At 47.6% G+C, this 23,925-nt stretch overlaps 3 protein-coding genes across 5 annotated transcripts; 2 read left to right on the forward strand and 1 right to left on the reverse strand.

Annotated features, from left to right (window-relative positions):
- Nucleotides 1-1,214: 1,214 nt before the first annotated feature.
- Nucleotides 1,215-5,142, forward strand: LOC120903319. The gene is made up of 5 exons (XM_040312684.1): nucleotides 1,215-1,434; nucleotides 3,897-3,985; nucleotides 4,272-4,563; nucleotides 4,632-4,778; nucleotides 4,872-5,142. Exons 1-5 carry the CDS (start codon nucleotides 1,329-1,331, stop codon nucleotides 5,030-5,032), a joined length of 795 nt encoding a protein of 264 aa, XP_040168618.1. The 5' UTR covers nucleotides 1,215-1,328; the 3' UTR covers nucleotides 5,033-5,142.
- A 2,697-nt stretch (nucleotides 5,143-7,839) lies between these two features.
- On the forward strand, nucleotides 7,840-15,198 carry LOC120900521 (transmembrane protease serine 9-like). Its single transcript, XM_040307623.1, has 7 exons — nucleotides 7,840-8,281; nucleotides 12,945-13,684; nucleotides 14,002-14,147; nucleotides 14,218-14,353; nucleotides 14,429-14,573; nucleotides 14,645-14,790; nucleotides 14,869-15,198. Exons 1-7 carry the CDS (start codon nucleotides 8,170-8,172, stop codon nucleotides 15,025-15,027), a joined length of 1,584 nt encoding a protein of 527 aa, XP_040163557.1. The 5' UTR covers nucleotides 7,840-8,169; the 3' UTR covers nucleotides 15,028-15,198.
- Nucleotides 15,199-15,257: 59 nt separating this feature from the next.
- LOC120900519 (probable phospholipid-transporting ATPase IIA) lies at nucleotides 15,258-23,495 on the reverse strand. 3 transcript variants are annotated; one of them, XM_040307621.1, is made up of 7 exons: nucleotides 23,416-23,495; nucleotides 22,859-23,337; nucleotides 20,845-21,505; nucleotides 18,461-20,771; nucleotides 18,261-18,390; nucleotides 18,084-18,157; nucleotides 15,258-16,512 (listed from the first exon to the last, which is right to left on the reverse strand). In XM_040307621.1, the coding sequence occupies exons 2-7, from the start codon at nucleotides 23,014-23,016 to the stop codon at nucleotides 16,379-16,381; spliced, it is 3,468 nt and encodes a 1,155-aa protein (XP_040163555.1). In that variant the 5' UTR covers nucleotides 23,017-23,337; nucleotides 23,416-23,495; the 3' UTR covers nucleotides 15,258-16,378. The 3 variants fall into 3 exon arrangements, with proteins under 3 accessions (XP_040163555.1, XP_040163554.1, XP_040163556.1); XM_040307620.1 differs by having other exon boundaries at nucleotides 22,859-23,478; XM_040307622.1 differs by lacking the exons at nucleotides 22,859-23,337; nucleotides 23,416-23,495 and adding an exon at nucleotides 22,026-22,447.
- Nucleotides 23,496-23,925: the final 430 nt, after the last annotated feature.

Genomic DNA, 23,925 nt, shown 5'->3' on the forward strand with positions numbered 1-23,925 from the left:
ATTATGCAACCAGCCGCTTGCTAATGTTCTCGACGTAATTGCGCATTTTTGTGTGTATTTGCCTGTGAATTGATAGTAGATTAGCAGCGTCTCGGCAATAATGAAAAGCTATTCTTTCGGAATAAAGTATGCACATCAGCGGCAGCAGCAGCAGCAGCAAATCCTGCCCTCTCTTATGCAATAAAACCAGCAGGAAAGTTGAATGACTTTGCGCCTCAAAACTCCTTTGGCGTGGCATGGTGGTGGTGGTGGTAGTGGCCGAGTGTGTGCCGCAATGATCTTTTGAGTAAAAATCGTTAAACCGGTTGCGCTAACCTTGAAACGTTTTGCTAAAAAAAAACCTACAACCAACAACGACGACAACGATGTTGATATGGAGATCACACCGGTTCTGCCTGGTGTGTTTGGGGAGGAGGGTCTCTGAAAGTGGGGAGTGGGGAGGAGCCATGTGCAACTGCAATGTTGAAGTCGTCCTGTAGTAGTGGCAGCTTTGTTTGCCGCGAATTTAGCCAATTGAGCCAACTTTTACTTTGGTTTGGTTCATTCATCTGTGATGGTTTATATGACTACGATTTATGTTTCATTTACTAAAGCCAACATCCAATTATAACAGACCATTATACTCGTAACAGCTTTTAATTTCGGCATTGATAACAATTTAAATTAATTTAAATTAAATTATTCAAACCCTACTGGTTGCTCTGGCGACCGATCGCGTGACATGACAGTACAGACTTTTCTTATTGGATTATCATTCTAAATGGAAAACGATCATACTTTTCTTATAGGTAACTTTTCAGACACATTTTGGAGCACATTCAACCAAAATCGGCTCGCCAATTATTCCACCATAGCTCACACGAATCACTGGCCGGAAAACTGGATACGCAACAACATCCCCCCATCTCTCTCTCTATCTCTATCTCTCTCTACTCAACGTCTTCATACGCATCTTTAACCCTTCGGTGTGCAGTGTGGATGGAAAGTGAAACCAACTTAGAACAACCTGCGCCTGAGAGGTGAGGTGGAAGAGATCGATCGAGGGGCCTGCACAACATACAACATCTCATGCCAGTTGGCATGACTCTCCAGTAATATCATGTTAATGGTGTGATGTCAGCCGAGGTGGCAGTGGTGGTGGAAAGCAAAACACAGCCAGCTCTCGATTGCGCCGCATGTGCCGGTCAACGTCTATAAAAGCGTTCACTCTCGTCGGTCGACCGTTCAGATAGAAGTCACTGCTGTACGCCGCAAGCAGCCGTAACCTCCAAGTGTGTGTGTTTTTGGTGTGTGACAACGAGTGAAGCAAATTGCAAAAAAAGGACACCATGAAGCTGTTTCTCCTGTTGGGCGCACTATGTGTCGCCGGTACGATGGCCGCCCCGCAGAAGGAGGAGGTTGCCGAGATGATGGTAGATCCCGAGGTGGAATTGCGTAAGTTTGAGGGCATGTCTTTAAGGCCCTCGCCCGAAAAATAGTGTCCTCATTTTACACGGTGCAGCGGAGTGGGAGTGATTGCGATTTGATTGCATTTACTAAGCCATACGATGCACAATCATGTGTGGGGCTTTATAATTGCAAGCATTATAGTGCAGGTTTTTGGGTTTAATGTGTGTCATGTCGAAAACTGTGTGACAACTCCACATTAAAGTGAGTTATGTGCACAATAACTAGGCATTACTGTCACTATGGTGAAGCTTTTAATTGCACGTTTTGTCAAGATTTCTGTTCGGAGCTCATTTCGTGCAGCTTCTCACATAGAAAAGTTAGGGATAAATATATCCCATTAGGGAGCAAAGGTAAATCGTTAAACCGACTAAGCAATTAGATCGACTAAAGAGAGTTAAAATTAGCAAAACGACGAAGTTATCAAGGAGGATGTTATAGTGAAATCTTTCTAAGGTGAATCTTCAAGGGACCGCTCAGCTTGGAGGAGATGTTCATGTTAAGGGAAAACTAATGAAGGTGCTATGCTATGAAGTATCCAAGAAACCACGAAAGAAAAACCTAGCATCCTGTGATCAATATTTGTTTGTTTGAACTGTTATTCAATAATTCAGCTTGCAGCTTGATGGATACTCGCCTAAGGGCGACATTCATCTTAAAGAGACATACAGTGAACCCTCTCTTATTTGACACCTCTCCAATTTGAAAAACCTCTCTTATTTGAACATTTTGCACAGTCGCTTGATTTCCAGTACATTTTTGTTCCTTTAATTTAGAAAACCTCTGAAATCTGTGTCCCTGTGTATGGTGTTGCCATGATTATTGAAAGATGTATGCTCAAATTGGCAATCCTGTTCGCAGTTTCCTATAGCAACAGTTAAGACTGCATACTAAATGTTCTGTCTCTTTCTTGTTTGGATGGACCTTTCATTCACTTTTCACCTCTCTAATTTGAAAACCCCTCTTATTCGACAGTCCCATCGCCTCTCAAATAAGAGAGGGTTCACTGTATAATATATGGAAAATGACTGGACCGTTGAATTGTTAAAGAAACAAATCCGCTTGAAAAGACTGCATCTTAGAGAGATTTCACTGTAATAAGTTGTGACAAAAAGTAGTTCATTGAGTTCTTACTTATTTTTCGTACTAAGATGCAGTCCAAATTTCAATAGAACACTCCAAGGAACTTAACAAGATGTTATCAAAACTAGTTAATTAGATTGTTATACAGGGTTTTCCACGATTAATTGGTTGGTGTCCATCAGTTTTTGGTGGGTTCCCATTTTTTTTTTGTGCATTCCCTCTATTTTTTGGCCATTTCCCAGAATTTTTTAATCCAATTGTATTGACATCCAATCGGAAAATACCGATAAATTATAGGAACGAACCAAAATTCTATGGGATATGATCAAAAAATCGTGAGAACACACCAAAAAATCATGGGAACTGACCAATACATTGTGGGAAACCCTGTAAGATCGTATAATCCTAAATATATTGAAATGAGCATATTAACTAGATACTGAGTGATCACAGAACAATATAACTAAAAAAACACCATTTTTGAAAGGTACAAAACTGATCAAAAACAGAAGAAACAAAAAAGATTAAAATAGTGAAAGTAAAAACCAAGTCTTGTAAATGTGACCTTGAAGTTGGAAGAAGAAAAGAGATCACAAACAAAAGAAGTAGAGTAAAGAACAATCTGAATATTTCTAGATAAAAAAAGGATAAAAAGCACAAAACGCTAACTGAATAATGAATGCTGCTACGTAATTATGATTAAGAAGGTTCTAAAAAACGTAGCGAACAGATAAGCCAGAGCAGAACCAATTAAAAGACGACCGGTCCCAACGGTCAAATGAAGGACGCGTTGAGGATGATGAGTGCTGCAGGCATGATAAATCACAAAATAATGTAAATTTCCTTTTTGCTCGTCGGCTTTGCTGTTTGGTGGATGCGAAAAGTGGATTTGGAGCAAAGTGCGCGTCATCGCGTGCGTGTGTTCTAATTAGCGCACACATGCATGATCATTCCTAGCGTGGCGTGTAAGAACATGTGCATGTGTAGCATTTCAATCGCGCTTGATGTAATTATCTAAGCGTTTGCTGTTGAAGTCGATGAGAAGCAACATTTATCGCAGGTGGCGCTCTACAAAAGGCATTTAATTCCAAAACCACTTTATCACGCTTGGGAAGCTTTAGTTGGTTTTGTGAAGCACAAGGGAGGGGAGGAGGAGTAAAGTTCTCATGATAATTAGATAAGATGATAGACATTGAATCGGGGCATTGCAACTACTGATCGTTACCTTATAACATGATCGTGATCGCGAAACGAGAAACCCTGCACTCACACATACACACCCAGTGTCTCATCACATCCTTGACCCATTGACTATATCTTATTTCTCATTCTTTCTTCTCCACTACTTGCTGTATATATATAAACAGCCGCCTTCATGGACATCTGCTATCGTGACAGTCCCGATCTGAGCAACTGCATCAAGAACAGCATCCAGCGCATGCTTCCGGAAATGCACGTAAGTGGGGCAAATGGAGAATGGGAAGGGTAGAACAGGAGGCACAACCAGTTCCAATCGCGGCTCTAGTTCAAGGTTCAACGGTTAGTGCGAAGGTCAACTGATCAACTGGTTGTCATCCTTCACGGTTAATGCGATGTTATGATACTATGACTTCCTTGCATACTCGCATGAAGTGATTAAGTCATTAAAAGGGCGTTAGACAGTTTTGTACTTGAGCTATCTCTATCTTTGGAGTACTTTTAATACTTACAAAAAGCACATCGTCTCTCCTACCACTTTACAGGCCGGCATTGAATCGCTCGGCTTCCCGTCGCTCGATCCGTTCCTGTCCAAGAGCACGTACGTCGATTACAAGCGCAACCAGATGGCGGCCTCCATGCATGTCAAGAACGCCAAAACGTACGGCATGCGAAAGGCACAAATTCTGGACGTTCGGGCCACCGCCACGGACAAGTTCATGAACCTGGCTGTCGATGTCCGTTTCCCCGAGATCGTGATGGAGGGTTACTTCAAGGGCGAGGGACGCTTCAACAGCATCAAGCTGGCGTCGAAGGGTTACTTCAACAACACGATGAGTGAGTTTGCCTTGGTTGTTTGGATTTACAAGAAAAAACTCTAAATTATACATTATTTCCATTTCCAGCTGACGTTACCACGACCTGGAAGATGTCAGGGCATGTGAAGGAGCGCGACGGTGAGCAGTACCTGGAGATTGAAGACTTTGACATGAGCCCGGAGGTGGGCAACATGAAGATCTACGCCACCGGACTCTTCCCCGATCCGGAATTGAGTAAGTGTTGGCGTCATGATATGCATGCGTGATCATGATCATGCCCTTCTTCTTAACACACCACGCTCTCTCTCTCTCTCTCTGCTCTTCCAGACCAAATTGCGCTCGAGTTTGTCAACCAGTACTGGCCAATGTTCTACAAGGAGATGCTGCCCGGCACCCGGCAGGTGTGGGAACCGGTCATGATTGAGCTGGTGAACAAGATTTTCCTGCGCGTCCCTTACCGGCGACTGCTGCCCAAGGAGGAGCAATAGATTGTAGGGTGTAGAGGACACAGCATGTTGTGTCCTTTTTCGTTTTAAGAAGTTCGGTTATGTTGTTACTAATAAAGAAGCTGTTGAAGCTTCAACACCTTTCCTGGATGGTTGAGTGTGGTTGAGTTTATTTTAATGCGTTATTAAAGTACTTTTTTATATCTGGCACAACTTAGGGGAATTCCCGTATTAAGGACTCACTTTACGGGGTCTTTACGCATCGATCACGCGCCAGCTGTGTGTTCCGATTCAGTCAAAAACTTCCAAAAATGTTACTCTCTTACCCACTGGTTGTTTGTTCAGTCCGAACAATACATATATCGCCAAACCAAACCACCGGTAAGCTTTAATCCGCATCTCACGATCATCGATGGGAACAGGAAATCCCAATTGCTGGTGGTGGTGGTAACCTTTGCCAGTAACGCGACCAACATCGCGGTTGTTGCGTCAATCTTGCGTCCTAAATTTCACTATCTTGGTGCAAAATTAATTCTGTTTAAAAGTATACACATTTTTATCACAGCAAACATAACCCAAGTATGGCCGTTAATCATACTTATCGCACATTTATAGCACATTTATGTTAATGCTTGTTTGTTTTCACCTCGATCTAGCTAGAAGACTCTCTCACCTTTTAGGCTTACACCTAGACAACGCTCCTTAGCGATTTGTTGCGATTTCCTGTAGCCAGCGCTTGCTATGATGTTGCGCATAGAGGAACGAAGGAAAGCTTCGTAGCATCAACCGAGCCGTTGTCTGTTTATCCAAGCTACGCTGACACTAATGACGCTATTCCTGCTCATTCCTGCAGTAGCAAGAGCGAAAACAATGGTCGATTTTAATGAGATGAGTAATGCAAACGATGCTCCTATGCGGTATGTTGGTTGTTGGCCATATACTCTTTCTCACTCTCTCTCTCCAGCGCTATGCTCGAGGGGGAAGGATCAATGCTCATCGATTCATCGTTTTTTATCGTCCGACAGACGTGAATAGTGACTCTATTCAGCCCTAAAATGGCCCTAACTTTATTAAGAAAACATCCATTGTAACGCTAATGGGCTATGTTTTTGGGTGGATGGGAAAGTTCTTAAACTTATCCTATCAGTTCACTCTTTTCTAATTAGATTCCAATGATAGAGTTATGATAGAGATAGAGTGCAGTGTTTCTGATTGCTTTCCAATTATGATTTCCTAGGGTTATTTCCTTCCCTTTTTAATTTCTCTTCTTGTTGACCCATTTAGCAAAATCACTCGCCGAGTCAAACACCCATTTATTAATTCTATGTTTCTTTCCTCCATTCGCTTCTGTCTGGTCAAAATTCTTCTTGCCTTCAACAAATCGACTCACTAGAACACTGGCCACACTTTCCTGCTGGCCTAATCTTCACATATCACCACATAGGCAAGCTACACTAATGGGAAAGGTTGGGGGCCTGCTAAACAGGCCTACTCCTCCCTTTCAACATACAAACACACCACACGTGACGGTGCCAGGTTTGCGCACAATTGATTCTTTGCGATCGAGCGGGACATGCGAAAGATCCCGCTGCCGACGCGGCTACTGCTACTACCAGTCGGCCGAATTACCAATCAATGGAGACAAGCCCGCCCCGCTCCACCCTATCCCATGAAGGAAAGACCCAGAAGAACCGAACAAATGGCAGAGAGGTGTCGGCAAAATAGGTACAATGACAGAGTTGTCCAGATGCTCTGGAGCCGTTGAACGTGAGGCCAGTGAGGAACGAACGTACGAGCTTCGGGCGGCTTAAAGATCATTAAAGCCTTAGAGAAGAGGTGGAGAAGAAGAAGAAGAAGAAGAAGAAGAAGGGTTGTGAAGGCGGAGGAAGGTTCTGGTGTTCTTGTGGGTTAAAACAAGTGAAATATCACAGAGTTGCTCTTGTACAGGGATGGACATTGGATTAAAACTGTTTTTTTCCTCTACTCCTTTTATAGTAGTTATTAAAAGTATCAAACGTTATCTTCATCAGTCTATTGTTTTATGTATTTTTATCGTTTTATTTTGATGGTGTTTCCAGCTTCTTTTCAACCTAAAATTATATTTATTCCTTTTTTAATTACTTTTATACTTCTTTTATTTTATTTTATTTTTTGTCTTTTCATCATCGTTTAGTTATTCTTACATTTCTGATGAAGCTTTTCTATGTTCTCACTTAATTATATATTTGCATGTGCTAATTATCATATTTGTTTGTCCATTTTACTCATCTTACCGTTACATTTGTTCCCTGCAGTGTAGCCTTCAATCCCCGTCAACCAAACCCACCGGAATAAACGGGGAGTAAGGTAAGGTGGATGATCCGTAAGCTTCTACTACGGGACGGGCTTCTACCGCCCGCAGTACGGTTCTTGCGTGACCACACACGTTCGCGCGTGCTACCCTACGAGTTGTCGCCAAAGTCGACGTTTCGTTCGATTACACACGCACCAAAGCACGCGAGCAGAGTTGTGGTGCTGGCTCGCACAACCTTTACGTACGCGTGCGCTAGCTGAACACGCGGGAGAAGACCGGGTGAGCAGAATGGAAGCATTCCCGACAGGGGGACACAACATTCCCGGGGTACCCGTCCCCTACCCTGTCTCCTCCTGAGTGCGGGGAGTTTAGTGAGGGAAGCTCACCGCCACACCAACACACAAACCCAGGGAAGAACAGGGAACGATCGGTCGGTAGAGGTCCAACAGGGAAGACGCGAGGAAAGGTGTGGACCCGGTGGATCGTGGATTCTCTTGTGTGTGCGTGTGCTGTGTGTTGTGCGGCTGGCCGGTGGCCCGTGTCTATATAAAACGGTCATCAATAAGCTGGCCGCATTACAGTTCAATTTCAAACGGTCGCGAGTCAATGTCACGGACACCGTCCACCACGGCGGGACACTTTTCCGGCTCGCGGTTTTCGATTCTTTAACCAGAGAGAGTGAGAGAGCAGACTGAAAGTGATTCTTCAGTGGTTCTCGGGTGTGTCGACTTTTGGTTCGGAAACTATTAATCAAATTTGAAGCAGATTAATAAACAAGTGCATTTACAGTGGTGGTGAAAGTGGTGCAACACAGAACACAGTTAGAGCGGGGCAACGTGGTGTTGGTGGTGGTGGTTTGTGGTGACGTACTCGGCGCGTCGGCACAATGCCGTCGGTACGTGTGATTTTCGCCGTTGCCGTGTGCTTGTCGGCCACTGTTGTGGCAAGTGTGGATGAAAGTGAGCCAAATGCGCCTGATGATACCGTTGTAATTGAAGGTAATGTGACGCCAATACACATCTGCAGTATGTAAATATTGAATTTAAAAAGTGGGTTCGTCGCTTGTAAGCTGGTGCTGGTTAATGACTGACTTCAAAAGACTTCAACGCTGGCAGAGGAAACGAACCTGTCAGTGCGTACTTGATTGGGATTGCAGTTTGTCGCTTAGGTGGTGCGTGACACTTCGAAAGACTACAACGCTTGTGGAGGAAAGGAACCGACCAGTGCCTACTTGATTGAAATTGTAGTTTGTCGCTAATTTGGCGCATTTAGGTGGTTTCAAAAGACTTCAACGCTCGTAAAGGAAAGGAACCTATCAGTGCTTTATTGATTGCAATAGGATTTTTTAGTGATAAACAAATGCAATTAGCCAGCACTTGATCGATAAATGATAGATGCTTAAATGAAAAAAAAAACGATTAATTTAAAAATGTTTCCTAACTTACAATGCTTATCTTGAACGATCTCTGATGGACCTCAGACCTTCCTCGCTGAAATAGTGCATTGCTTCACTGCATACAACTGCTTCGTTAAAGAGTACTGCGTAGTTTTCCAAGGCACGTTCTTTCGCTTTTTTGCTGCTTGCTGCTTTGATTTATCCAAGAGCATTGAACCACTGCAACACCGCCCAAACGGACCACACTGCTGGGGTCCCCAGGAGCGTTCTCGTCGGAACGTTCTTCGCCTTGCTAATCACAACGAGCAGGCACCGAGAACCAAAGACGTGACAAAGGCGTTGAAAAGTGTCTCAACAAAGAAGCGATTGGCCGTCGATCAGGATCTGCCGTAGACTGGTGGGAGGGCGAAGGGAGCAGGCGGACTAGCGAGTACACATGCAGTAGTATCTTGTAGCGACGGTGTGCCATTTAGGCTTGACATTTTGATCATGGTGCTGGGTGGAACAGGACAGGACCCACCAAGAACTGGTTCAAACACACACATACAAACACACACGCACATAAGCAGGCACATAGAGCTGGTGGAGCATGGTGCCGAAGAAGGCCGAGGACAGCTTTGGTGGAGAACAATTGCAAAACGCAAACCGGTAGGTACCGGTTTTGGGGGAAGGCATGATCTAAGAATCTTAGCCTGTTCTATCCCCAGCAGAAGCTCAAGTGTACGGTAATGAAGAAGAAGAACATAAAGAGAAAGAGAGCGAAAAAAAGAAAAAAAGTAGTACACTGTTTAGTGCGAAATTGTAACAGATTCGTCTGCAAACAGCTCGACCAGCGCAGCCACAGACAGTGGTGAATTATTCATCATGAAAAACGTGACCACGTCATCGTGCAGCAATTTCCGCTTTCGACAAAAAATAACGAAAGAGAAAGATACTTAACCATACCCGAAAACAAACAAAAACAAACCCATTAAACATTCCGCGCCGTGTACCGTGCACCGGGCAGTGTGTCCCTTTCCAAGGGCCACATGTGACAAAGGGCGCAAGCGGACGAGAAATGGGGCCCACAGGGGAACAAGCGAGCAGTCAGGCAAAACGGGAAAACCCTGGTACCCGATTCCAGGATTGCAGCACCTTGCGAAATGTGTCATCCGCGTGCCAACCGAAAGACCGTCAGATTACAGATTACTGACTGACTACGGGTACGGGTCCACATGGCGCGCGCGTAAATCCAATTGTAACGGGGCAGCAGCAGCATAGAGGCCAGTGGTGGGGGCTGGGTGTTTATTACTTTCCATGCGCCACATAGTCGATTCCGATCAGGTACGCAAACTCGGCGAGAATGTCCCCGGGGCCGGTCTACGCGCCACATGCCACTGGATGGGCAATGTTGAGTGTGTGTGTGTGTGTGTGTAGGATTGTGTGACACTATGGTTAAGTGGTGTGTGCAAAGTGCGTCAAAAAGAAGATCAACATTCATGTGAAATTGTAGAAATACTAACCAAGAAATAATAAGACACTAAGTATCTTTTTTAGCAGCCTAAATGTATGCAATCTACTTACAACTCTACAGGGGTTATTGTTATTAAAAGAAACGGGACTGATAGAGAAAGCTTTCTGTCCATCAGTTCGTTGCACCAACGCCCAGCGTTTGTAAAATAAATTCTCTCGACCTGCAACACACGCCCTTCGCCAGCAAGAGCCAGCAGCAATCCATCGAACGCATTAATCGGTTAATGTGCCCCTGCTAACAACTAATTACAGGGCCCCGCTAATGGTGTAGCCTTTACCGGGCGGGTAGCACCACACCACGCCCAACAGCAGCGAAGGAAATTCTTAATTAACATCCTTCTATTAGAAAAAGGGGCTCAATGAAAGGCGGCCAAGAAGCGAAGCGAAGTGAAAGAAACGTAGGAAAAGCATCATGCTATGAGGCTAGTAAAATTGATTACCCGCCCCCAGCACACGCACACAGGCACACAATGGCGATTGTTTGGCTCTGGCTGATACAGGGGCTGATACATAAATTCCTTTTGTGGGAGGGTCATGCTGTGCGCAAGCGTCACCAGAGCCATCCAAGTATGCTATTCCCGTTTTTAGAAAACACCATTGCACTGCGCTTGCTCACGATCCTTTCCGCGCAGATCCGAGCAAAACGCAACCAGCACGCACCAGCCGAAGGCGGCGTACAAGCGACGAACCCCCTCTTATCTTGCCCATATTCTTGGGTTGAGTTTATTTTGCAAACCATTTTGCTCGCAGCAGGAGGTACATAGAAAGTACTGTTATTGGTTTGGTGCAAGCATTTAGCGTCTTCATTTACGATCGGTGTCGTTTTTGCTTTTATGGGTTAAAGAAGCGTACAAAGATCACCCTCCCGAGGGCGCTGGCGCACTCATTAGCACTACAAATAATGGTATTATGGGATACATAGCGGAGAGAGCCACAAAGATTATCTAGTTGGGCGAAGCGAAGAAGAGTGGAATGCAGAAAGAAATTGGCTGCAAGCAGCCGTGAGGTGTGAAAATGGCACATTTTTCCGGATGGCAAGACTAAGTAGAGAAAACAAAGGATCGTTTCACACAGTGAGCGATCGCTCGTTGATCATTGGAAGGTTTTAACGGGACATGTGTGGTATAGGAATACTATTTGAGGAATAGTTTGAGTGAACATGTCCAATGTCGCATGTTGACGTATGATCATGTATGATCATGTATGATCATCATTTCATCATAAGTAAAAATAAGAATGAAATCAAATAATCATCAAATAAGAATCAAATCAAATCAAATCTTCGCCTTTCCCTCCACCTGATCCACTGGTAGAGAGGGCATTGACCCCATGGGGAGTTGTATTTTTAGCTGCTGTAACTACAACCGAAACATGTGCTAAGGTCATGCGGTTATGGCAAGCGCGTTCCCTGTTCTGTTATTTGCTCCAATCCTACCCAACCCACTGATCGTCTGGTCTGGTGAAACCCGCTTCCAATCCCTCGCAGGTCAAACGTGTTCAAGGCGTATGGCCGATTCTCCACAGCAAAAAAGGAAGGCTTGAAGCCGGTTGATTGATATTTCGGGCCACTCAACGATCAAATGGGACACCTCTCAGATCGATCATCATTTCTTCCGATCTTACATCCCACCCAACCCCTTCTGCATTGGGGTGGGTTGGATCAAGCATTTAATTCTCCTTTCGACCGGCACTGGTACTACACTACACTACACACACGGGCGGCTAAACCCCCCCAAAAGCTCCTCCATTTGGTTGGTTTGGGTATGCAAATTTATTCCACTCCTGCTACCACGAAGGTGTGAACGAACTTTACGAAACAACAAACGGCAACAACAATATCAATCAAACGAACTAAAACGGACGGAAAGAGTACAAAGAAAATCAAATATTTATCTCTCGGTACGCTTTTTTTTCTTCTTGTTTTCGACCGACCGAACCGATCGATCGATCGAGTGATGTTTTATTTTATCGTTTATGTGCTTTTGTTGCAGTTCTGGAGTGCACTTTTGGTTGTTTGTTTGTTTGTTTTTTTTTTGCAAACCCCAAATGCATCCGATTTTGAGACGTGTGCGAGTGGATCGATCGAACGACGACAGGTTGAAATAACTTGCGCCACACTTGACAGTGATTTATGGCTTGGTTTTGGGGTGAATATCGTCAGAAGAGGATGAAAAAGGGGGAGTTGGTTTTACTGTGTCCTTGCGGTAAATTAAATGATAAGATGTAGAACAAAGGTAAAAGTAGTAAAAGAAGCAAATAAATAGGAACAAATGTAATTAAATACAATTAAAATATAATAACTATAGTAAATTAAACAAAAAAAAGAAAAACAAAATGAAGTATGATACGAAAAATTAAAACAAAAAAATTAAGGTAAAAAGAAAACAGATAAACTCTAATTAAAATAGCATTTTTATATAATAATAATAATAATAATAATAATAATAATAATAATAATAATAATAATAATAATAATAATAATAATAATAATAATAATAATAATAATAATAATAATAATAATAATAATAATAATAATAATAATAATAATAATAATAATAATAATAATAATAATAATAATAATAATAATAATAATAATAATAATAATAATAATAACAATAATAATAATAACAATAATAATAATAATAATAATAAAGAAAAAAATAACTAAAAGTACACCAATAAGAAGTTAATAACATAAAACAAACACATCAACAAAAACAATCAAAATGACTCCCTTCCGCTCTCCCAAACAGCTGCTCAACCGCCGCCCCGTCAGCCCCGCCAAGTGTGGCTGAACGCGCACGTACCGCATGCCGACTGGAAGCAGACGCTCGGCGACGGTAGCCCCTGCCTTACCGCCAAGGGCCACCTCGGCTTTTGCACCTCATTCCGCAAGTGCTACCCCTACTTCAAGGTGCCCGATCTGAGCGTCTGGGAGTCGTGGGTGCTGGGCAACTACGACACCTGCAGCTACTTCAACGAGCAGGGCCGCCAAGCGTTCGGTGTGTGCTGTACCAATCCCATCACACCGCTACCGATCGACTCCAACCCGGTGATCGAGGCCGCTCCAGGGGTGATGTTGCCCCCATCGGCCAGCACGGGGTTCGGCTCGGAACCCAACAAACCGCCCAACAAGAACAACAACTACCCGAGCTGGCCACCTCCGATTCCGACCCATCCGCCCGACCACACGCCGGCCACCCATCCGCCCGCGTTCGGTGGCCCACCGGCACCGACCACCGTCTCGTCCGTCGTTGACCCTGCGGCGTCCGAACCGACCCAAAGGCCGACGACCACCTGGCCAACCCGACCCCGTCCACCGCAGGTACCGAATCAACCGACGCCGGCGCCACCGGCCCAACCGATCGGCGTTTGGCCACCGCCCGTACCGACCCATCCGCCGCTGGAGATCTCCACCCTGCCACCCTCCTCGTCCGGCGTCGTCGTGAGCGATCCGTCCAATCTTGGCTGTGGCGTGAAAAATGGCAATCCGGTAAGTCGACGAAAAACGATCGAAGATTTGTCACTGTTACATCCACGAATGACGCAAAATTGTGGCCGATTAGTGGGTTCTTCGCGAAGGTAGAGAGAGGCGGGGAGAGAGAAAGATTGGAATAATTTACCTCACACAAACAAGCAGTGGGCGATAATGGTTCGGCAATCATTCAATATTGCATCACTTGCTCGGGGTATTTTGGGGACAACGATCACGAACAAAAGGTTACACTCCCCAACACCCTGCAAGTATGCAATTTTTAGCAAAAGTACCTTAAAAGCACACTAAAAACCTTCTAAAATCCCCCACCATAGGACACGGAACGAATCGTCGGAGGTCACAATGCGGACCCGAACGAGTGGCCCTGGATAGCGGGACTCTTCAACAATGGGCGCCAGTTTTGCGGTGGATCGCTGATCGATAGCATCCACATCCTGACAGCTGCCCATTGCGTTGCCCAGTAAGTGGAGTGTGTCTCTTCTAAGAACTTAATCTGTTTAAAATCTCCTCATCGCTCTGCTTCATTTCAGTATGAGCTCCTACGACGTGGCACGTCTGTCAGTGAAGCTTGGCGATCATAATATCCGCTCGAACACGGAGGTACAGCACGTGGAACGGCGCGTCAAGCGACTCGTCCGTCATCGCGGTTTCGACTCGAGAACGTTGGTAAGCCACGCCATCAACTTGAAGATGATCTGCCTAAGAAGTGCCTAAAACGGTTCCCTTTTTCCCCCCCCCCAGTACAACGATGTGGCCGTCCTGACGATGGACCAAGCAGTACCGTTTACGAAGCAAGTGCGACCGATCTGCCTCCCGGCAGCGGACAGCACGAGAGCTTACAGTGGCCTCACGGCGACCGTTATCGGTTGGGGTAGTTTGAGAGAAAGTAGGTCTCATTTGGGGTGTGATCTTGTGCCTTTTTATGATTTAATGATTGCGTCACGATCTTCACAATAGATGGACCACAGCCAGCGATCCTGCAGGAGGTGAATCTACCGATCTGGACGAACAATGAGTGCCGTATCAAGTACGGGCCGGCCGCACCGGGTGGCATTATCGATACGATGCTTTGCGCTGGCCAGGCGGCGAAGGATTCGTGCAGTGTAAGTGTTCACGTGACTTCGAGCAGTCGATTCAGTTAGCGTTCTTCATTGACGGTTTTCATTTCTCCCCCAAAATAGGGAGACTCGGGTGGTCCACTGATGGTGAACGATGGCAAGTGGACGCAGGTCGGTGTCGTTTCGTGGGGCATCGGTTGCGGCAAGGGCCAGTATCCGGGTGTGTACACACGGGTGACCGCCTTCCTGCCGTGGATTAAGAAAAACATCAACGATGCATGAAGCGGGTCTCGGTTCCCCGGTGCCGTGGGCGAAAGGATCTTAGAAGATCACAAATACACACAACAATTGCCATTCACAAAAGTGCCCCTTTTTTCTCGACCCCACACTTAATCGCGCTTGAAAAGAAGCACTTTTTTTAAACGTAAATAAACAGTGACTGAATAAAGTAAATGGTTCGGTTGGTTCTTTCTTCATTTCCGGAACAGTGTTTCGAGCGTACACGTAGTGGCTTAATTAATTTACTTTAGTTAGTTCATTTATTTTGCCTGCTTATGATTTCTTCTCTGCCTCCGCGTTCGATTGGAGTGAAACAGTTCGACTCTTGTTTGTCGCAAGCCCTCGGGGCTTGGTAGTATAGGATAGTGGTTGGTTCATTGTTTTGCGGTAAGGTGGCCTTCCTCGACAGTACATTTCACCCTCCTATTAACTTTTCTCCTTTTCTCTTTGTTTAATGCTGCGTGGGGTTTGCGTGTAGTTTGATTTGGGTGTGCGTGTATATTCGTATTAATTGTTTTAATGATGTTACTTCCTTTTGTTTCTTCTCTTTAGTAAAAATGAACGCTCAAATATGGTTTACGGTTTTATATCATTTTTAAAAAACTGTTCATCTGCGAACCTGTAACTAACGTTCGACTGCCGAAGGCGTTGATATTCGTTTAGACACCGTGTTTTTTTGTTTTAACAAATGTTATGCGCTCTTGTTGTTATGCGCACTGCCGTTGCTGCTGCTGCTGCTCTACCTCTCTTTCTCTAGCATTGATCACAACTGACGACTGTATAATGTGTGTTTTTAAATAATATTTCCTTTCTTCCTCAACTCATCACACATAAACACACACTGCGCACACTGTTTCTCACTCGCGGTTTGCTTCAACAACCAGTGTGGCAAAAGGGGTAGATAAAACCAACGAATTAGAACACATACACCTGGACCTGTGCTTGAAGTGGGGGGAGAAAATATCACGTTCAAAGTAAATATATGTATACATAACAATACAGTGCGCATTGGCTTTTAAAGTGGAAACCTCCCTAAGCATACAATTGTCTCTCCGATCTCGAGCTTAAACCGTGCTAAAACCGTTTCGTCTAATACTTTGAGGCAAAACACGGTCATCAAACGGGATACACTAGTAGTATTAACTAAGCTTGCGGTGAACTAATTACTAATACAGTGTATATGCGTTTTATAATATGTAAAAGGTAGTGATTTAAAGTTTTGCGCTCCCAGCTGAGCCGCCAAAACGCCAACGAGCGCGAGACTGTTTGACAGAAAAGGTAGGAAATAAATAAATAAAACCAAAAACAACGTGACGCACCGTACGCCGCAGACACAGACAGACACACACACACTTTACGAGAGCTTTGAGTACGATGGTGGTGAGAACTTTTTGCGCAGGAATTTTAGAATGTACAGCGGAAGACAGGAGACGAGCGTGATGACCAGCACTTTCCACAGGAAATCCCACGACCAGATGAACTCCCAGTCTGAAAGGAAAGGAGAGGAGAGGTATTAGAAAAATTAGGCAAATGATCGTCCATCCCGAGGGGACTATACTAGTGGTGTGGCCTCTGGAGCGCACCCACGACTCCGATCTGATTCCGGCAATATCGGAACCACTAGTTTCGCCCGGAGTCGGTATCGGAGTCTTCCGGATTCGGTGTTGTCTGGAGTCGTCTGGAGTTGTCTGTAATAGTACGGAGTCATCCGGAGTCATCCGGAGTTGTCCGAAGTCGTCCGGAGTTGTCCGGAATCGTCCGAAGTCGTCCAGAGTCAGAGTCGTCTGAAGTCAAAGTCGTCTGGAGTCAGAGTCGTCTGGAGTCAGAGTCATCCAAAGTCGTCCGGAGTCAGAGTCATCCGGAGTCGCCCGGAGTCATCCTGAGTTGTTCACAGTCGTCCGGAGTTGTCTGGAGTTGTTCACAGTTGTCCAGAGTTGTCCGGAGTTGTCCGGAGTTGTCCGGAGTTGTCCGGAGTCATCCGGAGTTGTTCAGAGTCGTCCGGAGTTGTTCGGAGTCGTCCGGAGTCGTCCGGAGTCAGAGTCGTCCGGAGTTGTTAGGAGTTGTCCGGAATCGTCCAGTGTCATCCGGAGTTGTCCAGAGTCGTCCGGAGTTGTACGAAGTCGTCCGGAGTTGTCCGAAATCGTCCGGAATCGTCCGGAGTCGTCCGGAGTCAGAGTCGTCTGGAGTCAGAGTCGTCTGGAGTCAGAGTCATCCAGAGACGTCCGGAGTCAGAGTCAACCGGAGTCGCCCGGAGTCATCCTAAGTTGTTCACAGTCGACCGGAGTTGTCCGGAGTTGTCCGGAGTCATCCGGAGTTGTTCGGAGTCGTCCGGAGTCGTCCGGAGTCAGAGTCGTCCGGAGTTGTCAGGAGTTGTCCGGAATCGTCCAGTGTCATCCGGAGTTGTCCAGAGTCGTCCGGAGTTGTACGAAGTCGTCCGGTCTTGTCCGAAATCGTCCGGAATCGTCCGGAGTCGTCCGGAGTCAGAGTCGTCTGGAGTCAGAGTCATCCAGAGACGTCCGGAGTCAGAGTCAACCGGAGTCGCCCGGAGTCATCCTAAGTTGTTCACAGTCGACCGGAGTTGTCTGGAGTTGTCTGGAGTTGTCCGGACTTGTCCGGAGTTGTCCGGAGTTGTCCGGAGTTGTCCGGAGTTGTCCGGAGTTATCCGGAGTTGTCCGGAGTTGTCCGGAGTTGTCCAGAGTTGTCCAGAGTTGTCCACAGTCATCCACAGTCCACAGGCCGGAGCCACCTGAAGTCAGAGTCTTCCCAAGTCATCCGTAGTCGTCCAGAGTCGTCCGAGATCGTCCGAAACATTGCACTGGCCATCTTTGGCCGACTCCGGACAAATTCGGATATCTCCAGACGACCTCCGACGACTCTGGATGACTCCTGATGACTTCAGACGACTCCAGACGACTCCGAGCGGCTCTGAATGATCCCAAACGGCTCCGGATAATGCTGGGACGGACCTCCTTTCCGGAGCCGGCTCCGAAATTTTCGGAGCCGGATCAGGAATCAATTCTGGATTATGTCAACTCTACCCATCACTAATCTATACTTACCGAAATATTCATGCAACACGGCAAGAGAGACTATGTAAAGCACCAGACTGAACAGTTCTGCTATGACCATCAATCTGGAACGGGAAAAGATCGTTTTTGTTTGTGTTTTAACAACCACAGCACGCCATTATCTTATCACCAACAACCTAACAAACACCGAACGAACGAACGACTTACTTGTGCCACGTGCGGATGGTTAGCGCAACCATTATCAGCTCCGTTAGAATGAGGGCCGAGAAGCTGATTGCCACGATATGAATAAATTCGTCCTCGAACAGAATCAGCGCACCGTACATGATCACACCGCCTGTGGAGGGGAAGAATAACACACACGCTTTTAACGATCTTTGTCATACATTTAACCACGCCTCCATTACCTTGATAGATACTGATCAACACCCACATGAAGAAGGTTTTGTAGCTCAGGCTGCGCCCCTTCGACAGCTCCTTGTACAGCTCCGGGTACGTGATCGCAATGTTCGCACTAATGTCCTGATCGAGCACGAGCGAAAACACCGGAAACATCGTGTAGAGCGTCGCGTACCCCACCATCAGAAAGCCCTGGTACAGTGCCACCGACGACAGATAGAAGACGGCCGAAAAGACGGCCTGCATGGTGGAGATGATCAGCCCCCGATGGATGACGAACTGGGACAGTGCGGCCGACCGCTTGTACGATCGTCGCCCGTGCACGATCAGCAACCGTGCAATGTGCGAGAACTGCGGTATACTAAAGTCGCCCGCCAGCGACGCTTGCTTTCCTTCGCGCCCCTCAATGCCAATGCCGGCGTCGGCCTGCTGGATCATGCTCACATCGTTGCCACCGTCGCCCACTGCACAGGTGCGCTTTTTCGAGTACTTTTGAATTAGCGAGACGACCTGCGCTTTCTGGGTGGGGCTGCAGCGACAGCACACCACCGCCGGACAGGCCGTCGCCAGCTCCATAAACTCGGGCTGATAGTACTGCAGGCACACCTCGAGACTTTCGCCCGACACGACCAGCGCACAGTCCTGCTTCCTGCGGAACTGGTTCAGCTCCAGATGGGCATCGGTGCGGGTTAGCACACTCTTCAGCACGTGTATGCTTTGGTTGCGCCCGACCAGGTGCGACGACTTCGCGATACAGGTGGCCGTTTCGAGCTTATCGCCGGTCAGCATCCAAATCTTGATGCCAGCATTGCGCAGCAGCTCAAGCGTCGGCCGTACCCGATCCTGCAGCCGATCCTCCACCCCGGTCAGACAGAGCAGCTCCATCTCCCGCTCGAGACTCTCGATGACGGCGGCCACCTTCGCCACCCGGTCCGTTACGCTCACTTTGGCCGCATTGTAACGCATCACAAAGTCGTTGTACTGCTCCTCCGACAGCACCTTCTTCGCGACCACAAGCGTCCGCAGGCCTTCGCGCGCCATATTCCCGCTTTCCTCCGCCAGCCAGTCGTTGTACTGCACGATGCCGGACATCACAACGTCGGCCCCCTTCAGGTAGAAGGTGATTTCACCCCCGTTCAGCTCGCGCACGATGATGCCCATGCGCTTGTTTTCGCTCGTGAACGGGAACGTTTGCAATATTTGGTACTTCATCAGCCCGGGTGCACCGGCGGCAATGATGGAGTTTAGCGACGTTACACTGCCCCCGCTCGAGGGTGAGTTGAGGTCGGTTTTCGAGTTTACCGACAGGTTCGTGACGGTCGTGTTGATGGAAGCGTTCTCGTTCATGCTGGTGCCGCGCGCCTCGTGCGTTGCGTCGCGGATCTGCAGCGTCATGTGGTTGAGGTCGCGCTGCACCAGCGTCAGCCCGACCGATTCCGTCCACTTGACCAGCGCGATCTCGTCCGGGCTGGACGCCTGGTAGGTTTTCTCCGTCGTCGCTGGCTTGCTGGTGGACGGTTCCCCCGCCTGGCTTTCGACGGAGATGGAACGCGCCGGTGACTGGCGCCGGTCGGACGTGGACGATATGGAGCCGCTTCCACCGTTGCCGTTGTTGCTTTCGTACACGGGCGTCACGTTGTGACAGAGGGCGAGCGCTTTCACCGACTCCCAGATGCGCCAACCGTCCGGTTTGCGCAGCCGGGGTTGATACTCCGATCCGTGGTCTTCGGGAGAAGCGTCAGCCGGTGCGGAAAGCGTCCCATACACCGACTGTATAGCGGCCGATACCATGGGGAACGTGTCGCGCCCGTAAGCGGCCGTACCGACGTGGATTTTCTTAAATATCATCTCATTTTGCGTCAGCGTGCCCGTTTTATCCGTCAGCAGGTACGACATGCGGCCGAGCTCCTCCGGGATGGTGGTGGAGCGCACAACCGTACCTTTAATTTCATCGTCGTTCTGTATCTGCCACGAGTAAAAGGCTTTGCCCATGTCGAGGTTCACCCGCAGGCTGATCGGGATGATGTACGAAAACAGCAGCACAAACCGGAACATGTACCGGTACCAGGGGCCGTTGAAGCCCTTCAGGCACATCATCGCAAACGACAGGCCGATCACGGCACAGAACAGCACCTTGGTGAGATTGTTAATTTCCAGATCGAGCAGTCCGACCTTCGAGCGGGGCTGGGAGTTGTTCATGACGCTGCGCGTTTCGCTGCCAGTGTAGATAACGATCCCGACGGCCGTGCCGGAAGCGACGACGGTGTTTGCCCACAGCGTATTTTCCACATTCAAACCTTCATCTTCCGTTCCTCCGTGCTAAAAAAAAGGGATAAAGGTTGAGTAAAACCGTACTACAAATGATCTTGCGATACCGATCGATGCTACCAACCTTCGAGTAAGTCCCGATGAACGTGTGAATGTCTCGCTGCGGCTTCTCCACGTATAGCGAAGCATTCACCGTCAGCAGCTCTCCGTGAGACGCCAGCTTCTGTGTTGCCGGAACGGCCAACCGCAGCTTCCAGTCCGTCTCCCCGTCCAGCATGTCGGTACGCACGAAAACGGCCCCACTTTTGTCGCTCGTACGCAGCAGTATCAAATCGGCCGGCACTCGCTCATCCTTTTCCACCATAATAATATCGCCAACGCGCAGCTTCGACGACGATACCGATTCCGGTGGTTTGTCCGCACTCACAAAGCGCTTGTACTTTTGCGAATTAACCTCCCGGTCGCGCTTGTGCCGGCGCAGATCGTCGACCGCCTCGCGGCAGATCGTCACCGCCAGCACGAACCCGAGCGGACCCCAGTAGGTGTACAGGTAGCCGATCCGGATCTCCGGTATGAACTGGCTGACCGCCATGATGAGGAAGTACAGGTTGAGAAAGAACCGGAACTGCTCGAACAACACCAGCGGCAGAAAGGTGAAGAAGTTGTACTTCTGGTTGCGGATCTCGTTCGGCGGGAACTTTTCCGTCAGCGGCCGCCCGATGTAGATCGTGCGGGGCTTCAGCTCCTTCGAGGCGCACCATTTCCGCCAGGCCCAGCACCAGCAGCTAGGGAAAGTGGAGGGAGATGGAAAGAGAGAGAGAAACAGGAGAAATGAAGTCATGTAAGTAGGTGGTAAGGAAATCGATAAATAATGACGACGAACGTAGCGCAGAGTCCTTGAACGTGAAAAAACGTAATAGAAAATCGGTATTTACGGTGTGAAAGCGAGACATTAAACTAATTTTGAAGCTTAATTTTACAACGCGTCAGCTGGTGGTGATTTCATTTCCGCCTTTTGCGCGTTGTGCAACAAACGAACGCACTTTCCATCACGGAATTACATTACAACCCAACCCGCCGCCCGATGACTCATCGTGCCCTGTGTTGAGTGGCCTGAATAATGACACTTTCCTCGCTCCTCCACAGCGCTTCTTCCGCTTCTAAGCTAATGGTGACTGATAAGCCCAACCAGGCAAGCACACCCGGAACAACATTCTAGCACTACGACGGAAGGGCCTTTTCTTCTCTGGATGGAAGGGAGCTTGCGGAGACCGACAGTCCTCTGCCGTGGAGGGTGGGCATTACCTGAACCAGCGCGTCTTCGGTGCCTTCTCGATGAGCGGTATCGTTTCCTTCGTGACCGGTGCGGATGGAATGTGACCGTGCGGTGGGGCGTCCTCCATCGCGTCCCGGATTACCTGTAGCTCATGAATTTTGGTGGCCGTTTATTGTCTTATCCGCGGAGTGTGTGGGGGGGAGTGGGGCTGTTGTAATAAAGAGACACGGCAGCGATGCCGAGGGATTGTTTCACTTTTCACCCCTTTTCTTACACTACCATCCACACATCCACAGTGCGGTTCAATGGGAAACGGGGACAGGAACACAACAACAGTCGGTGTCGGGGGTTTTTGCTTGATGAATTTTCGCGAAACGCAATCAGCAGCAGTGTAGCAGAAATGCGATACTCCGTGGATGACGTTTCCCTCGGTTTGGAGGAAAGAGAGAGAAAAAAAAGAAGAACAACTGTCTATCTTTTTGTTGACTGTTTTGCTTTTTTCGCGACCAGATCGCGACTGTGTGCGTGCTGTGTGATGATGACACGCACACACCGGCACGCTGCGCCGTTTTGACAGTTGAAGAAAGGAAACGGTGTTGTTTACAAGAATGTTTTGATTTTGCTGTTTTTTTTGTTGTTGCTGTTGCTTCTGTCGCATCATCTGATGAAACAAGTGCGGAAAAATCAGGGGGAATGGGAAAGAAAGGAATAGAGCCACAATGACCGAATGCATTCCAACGTTTTTTTTTTCTTTAGGAACATTCCTTTCCACTTTTTGTGAACTGTTTTTTTCTTGATACCACAACCACCACCACCACCATCAACAACAACTTTGCCTTATCGCGTAGGCTTGGCTACTCACCAGCACAGTTTCTTCAGGAAGGACCCCAGCTTGAACGATTCCTGGCGACGATTGCGAAACGAACGGCCGTTCAGTCGGTTGGCCCGGGCAGTCGCTGGTTCGATGAGCAGTTCGGTTTCCGAGTCACTAATCTCGAAGTCGCGCAGTTCTACATTCATCCTCTCCTTCGCGGGGCCCGCGCGGGGGATGAGCCTCGCGGCTCGGTGCGCAATTCACGGGTCCTCGCTCGCTGTTGCGTTGCACAATGTCACACGATGCACACGAGCAATTAATTAGTACCAGAGGGCATTACTGCCCGGGGAAGGATAAAACTACACACGGTGGGTGGGTAAAGGGCCTCCACCGCTTCACCACTGCAAAGGTTTTTTTGAAGTGGTGGTGAGGGTGAGAAAAAACACTCTACCGTCCGGTCACTCTAGCAGCTGGGACAGGGAATGATTCCGGCAGCAGGCAGCACAATCAGCGGACGCCCGCATTTTCTAGTCGGAGAGAGGAGATTTGATTTCTTTTATTGCTGCGTGATTAATCAGCGGTTTGCGGTAGATTTGTTAACACACAGAGAAGGGAGAACGCGTTCTTATCGGCACACACTTATCGCACACCGAAACAGTAGGAAAACTGTAGCAGCGACTACACGTCGCGCGGATTTGTTTTTTCTTCATTGACAGATGGTAAATGAAGGCGCAACTACACGTGTACTGTTTACCTTTTGTTTTAGTGCCCCTGTTTCAGGGGGAAAATGATGCAAAACCATCCTTTTTGTACAAATTTATTCTTTATTTCTTCTAATGTATTGTCTCCCCATATTAGCCGCATTATACCCGCTTAATTCACCTTACATGATGCCACTGAACGATTGCCTCTCGTGTACGTGACACTTCAGCGCTCGGCTGTGTGTTGCTTTGACCAGTTTTGACAGCATCACCCCGCTCGGAGCAGCAAAAAACGGCAAAGGAGGTCCTCTCCCACACGGAGGGTGGTTGTTGTAGATTTTTGCCTTGAAGAAATGGGTCGTTTTCTTTGAGTCGAAATCAATCGCTACCTAAGGACACATTTCGGCAGCGTCT

Source organism: Anopheles arabiensis, chromosome 3 (assembly GCF_016920715.1).
Source record: "Anopheles arabiensis isolate DONGOLA chromosome 3, AaraD3, whole genome shotgun sequence".
NCBI lineage: Eukaryota > Metazoa > Arthropoda > Insecta > Diptera > Culicidae > Anopheles > Anopheles arabiensis.

Excerpts from the sequence above, each read along its gene's own strand:
- LOC120903319 (XM_040312684.1), top strand. The coding sequence starts at position 1,329 with ATGAAGCTGTTTCTCCTGTTGGGCGCACTATGTGTCGCCGGTACGATG. Across the intron at positions 1,435-3,896 it reads AGATCCCGAGGTGGAATTGC|CCGCCTTCATGGACATCTGC; the intron begins GTAAGTTTGAGG and ends ATATATAAACAG. Across the intron at positions 4,564-4,631 it reads TTACTTCAACAACACGATGA|CTGACGTTACCACGACCTGG; the intron begins GTGAGTTTGCCT and ends TTCCATTTCCAG.
- LOC120900521 (XM_040307623.1), top strand. The coding sequence starts at position 8,170 with ATGCCGTCGGTACGTGTGATTTTCGCCGTTGCCGTGTGCTTGTCGGCC. Across the intron at positions 8,282-12,944 it reads TGATACCGTTGTAATTGAAG|CTGCTCAACCGCCGCCCCGT; the intron begins GTAATGTGACGC and ends TCTCCCAAACAG. Across the intron at positions 13,685-14,001 it reads GCGTGAAAAATGGCAATCCG|GACACGGAACGAATCGTCGG; the intron begins GTAAGTCGACGA and ends CCCCCACCATAG.
- LOC120900519 (XM_040307621.1), bottom strand. The coding sequence starts at position 23,016 with ATGAATGTAGAACTGCGCGACTTCGAGATTAGTGACTCGGAAACCGAA. Across the intron at positions 21,506-22,858 it reads TTCCTGAAGAAACTGTGCTG|CTGCTGGTGCTGGGCCTGGC; the intron begins GTGAGTAGCCAA and ends CACTTTCCCTAG. Across the intron at positions 20,772-20,844 it reads TCATCGGGACTTACTCGAAG|CACGGAGGAACGGAAGATGA; the intron begins GTTGGTAGCATC and ends CCTTTTTTTTAG.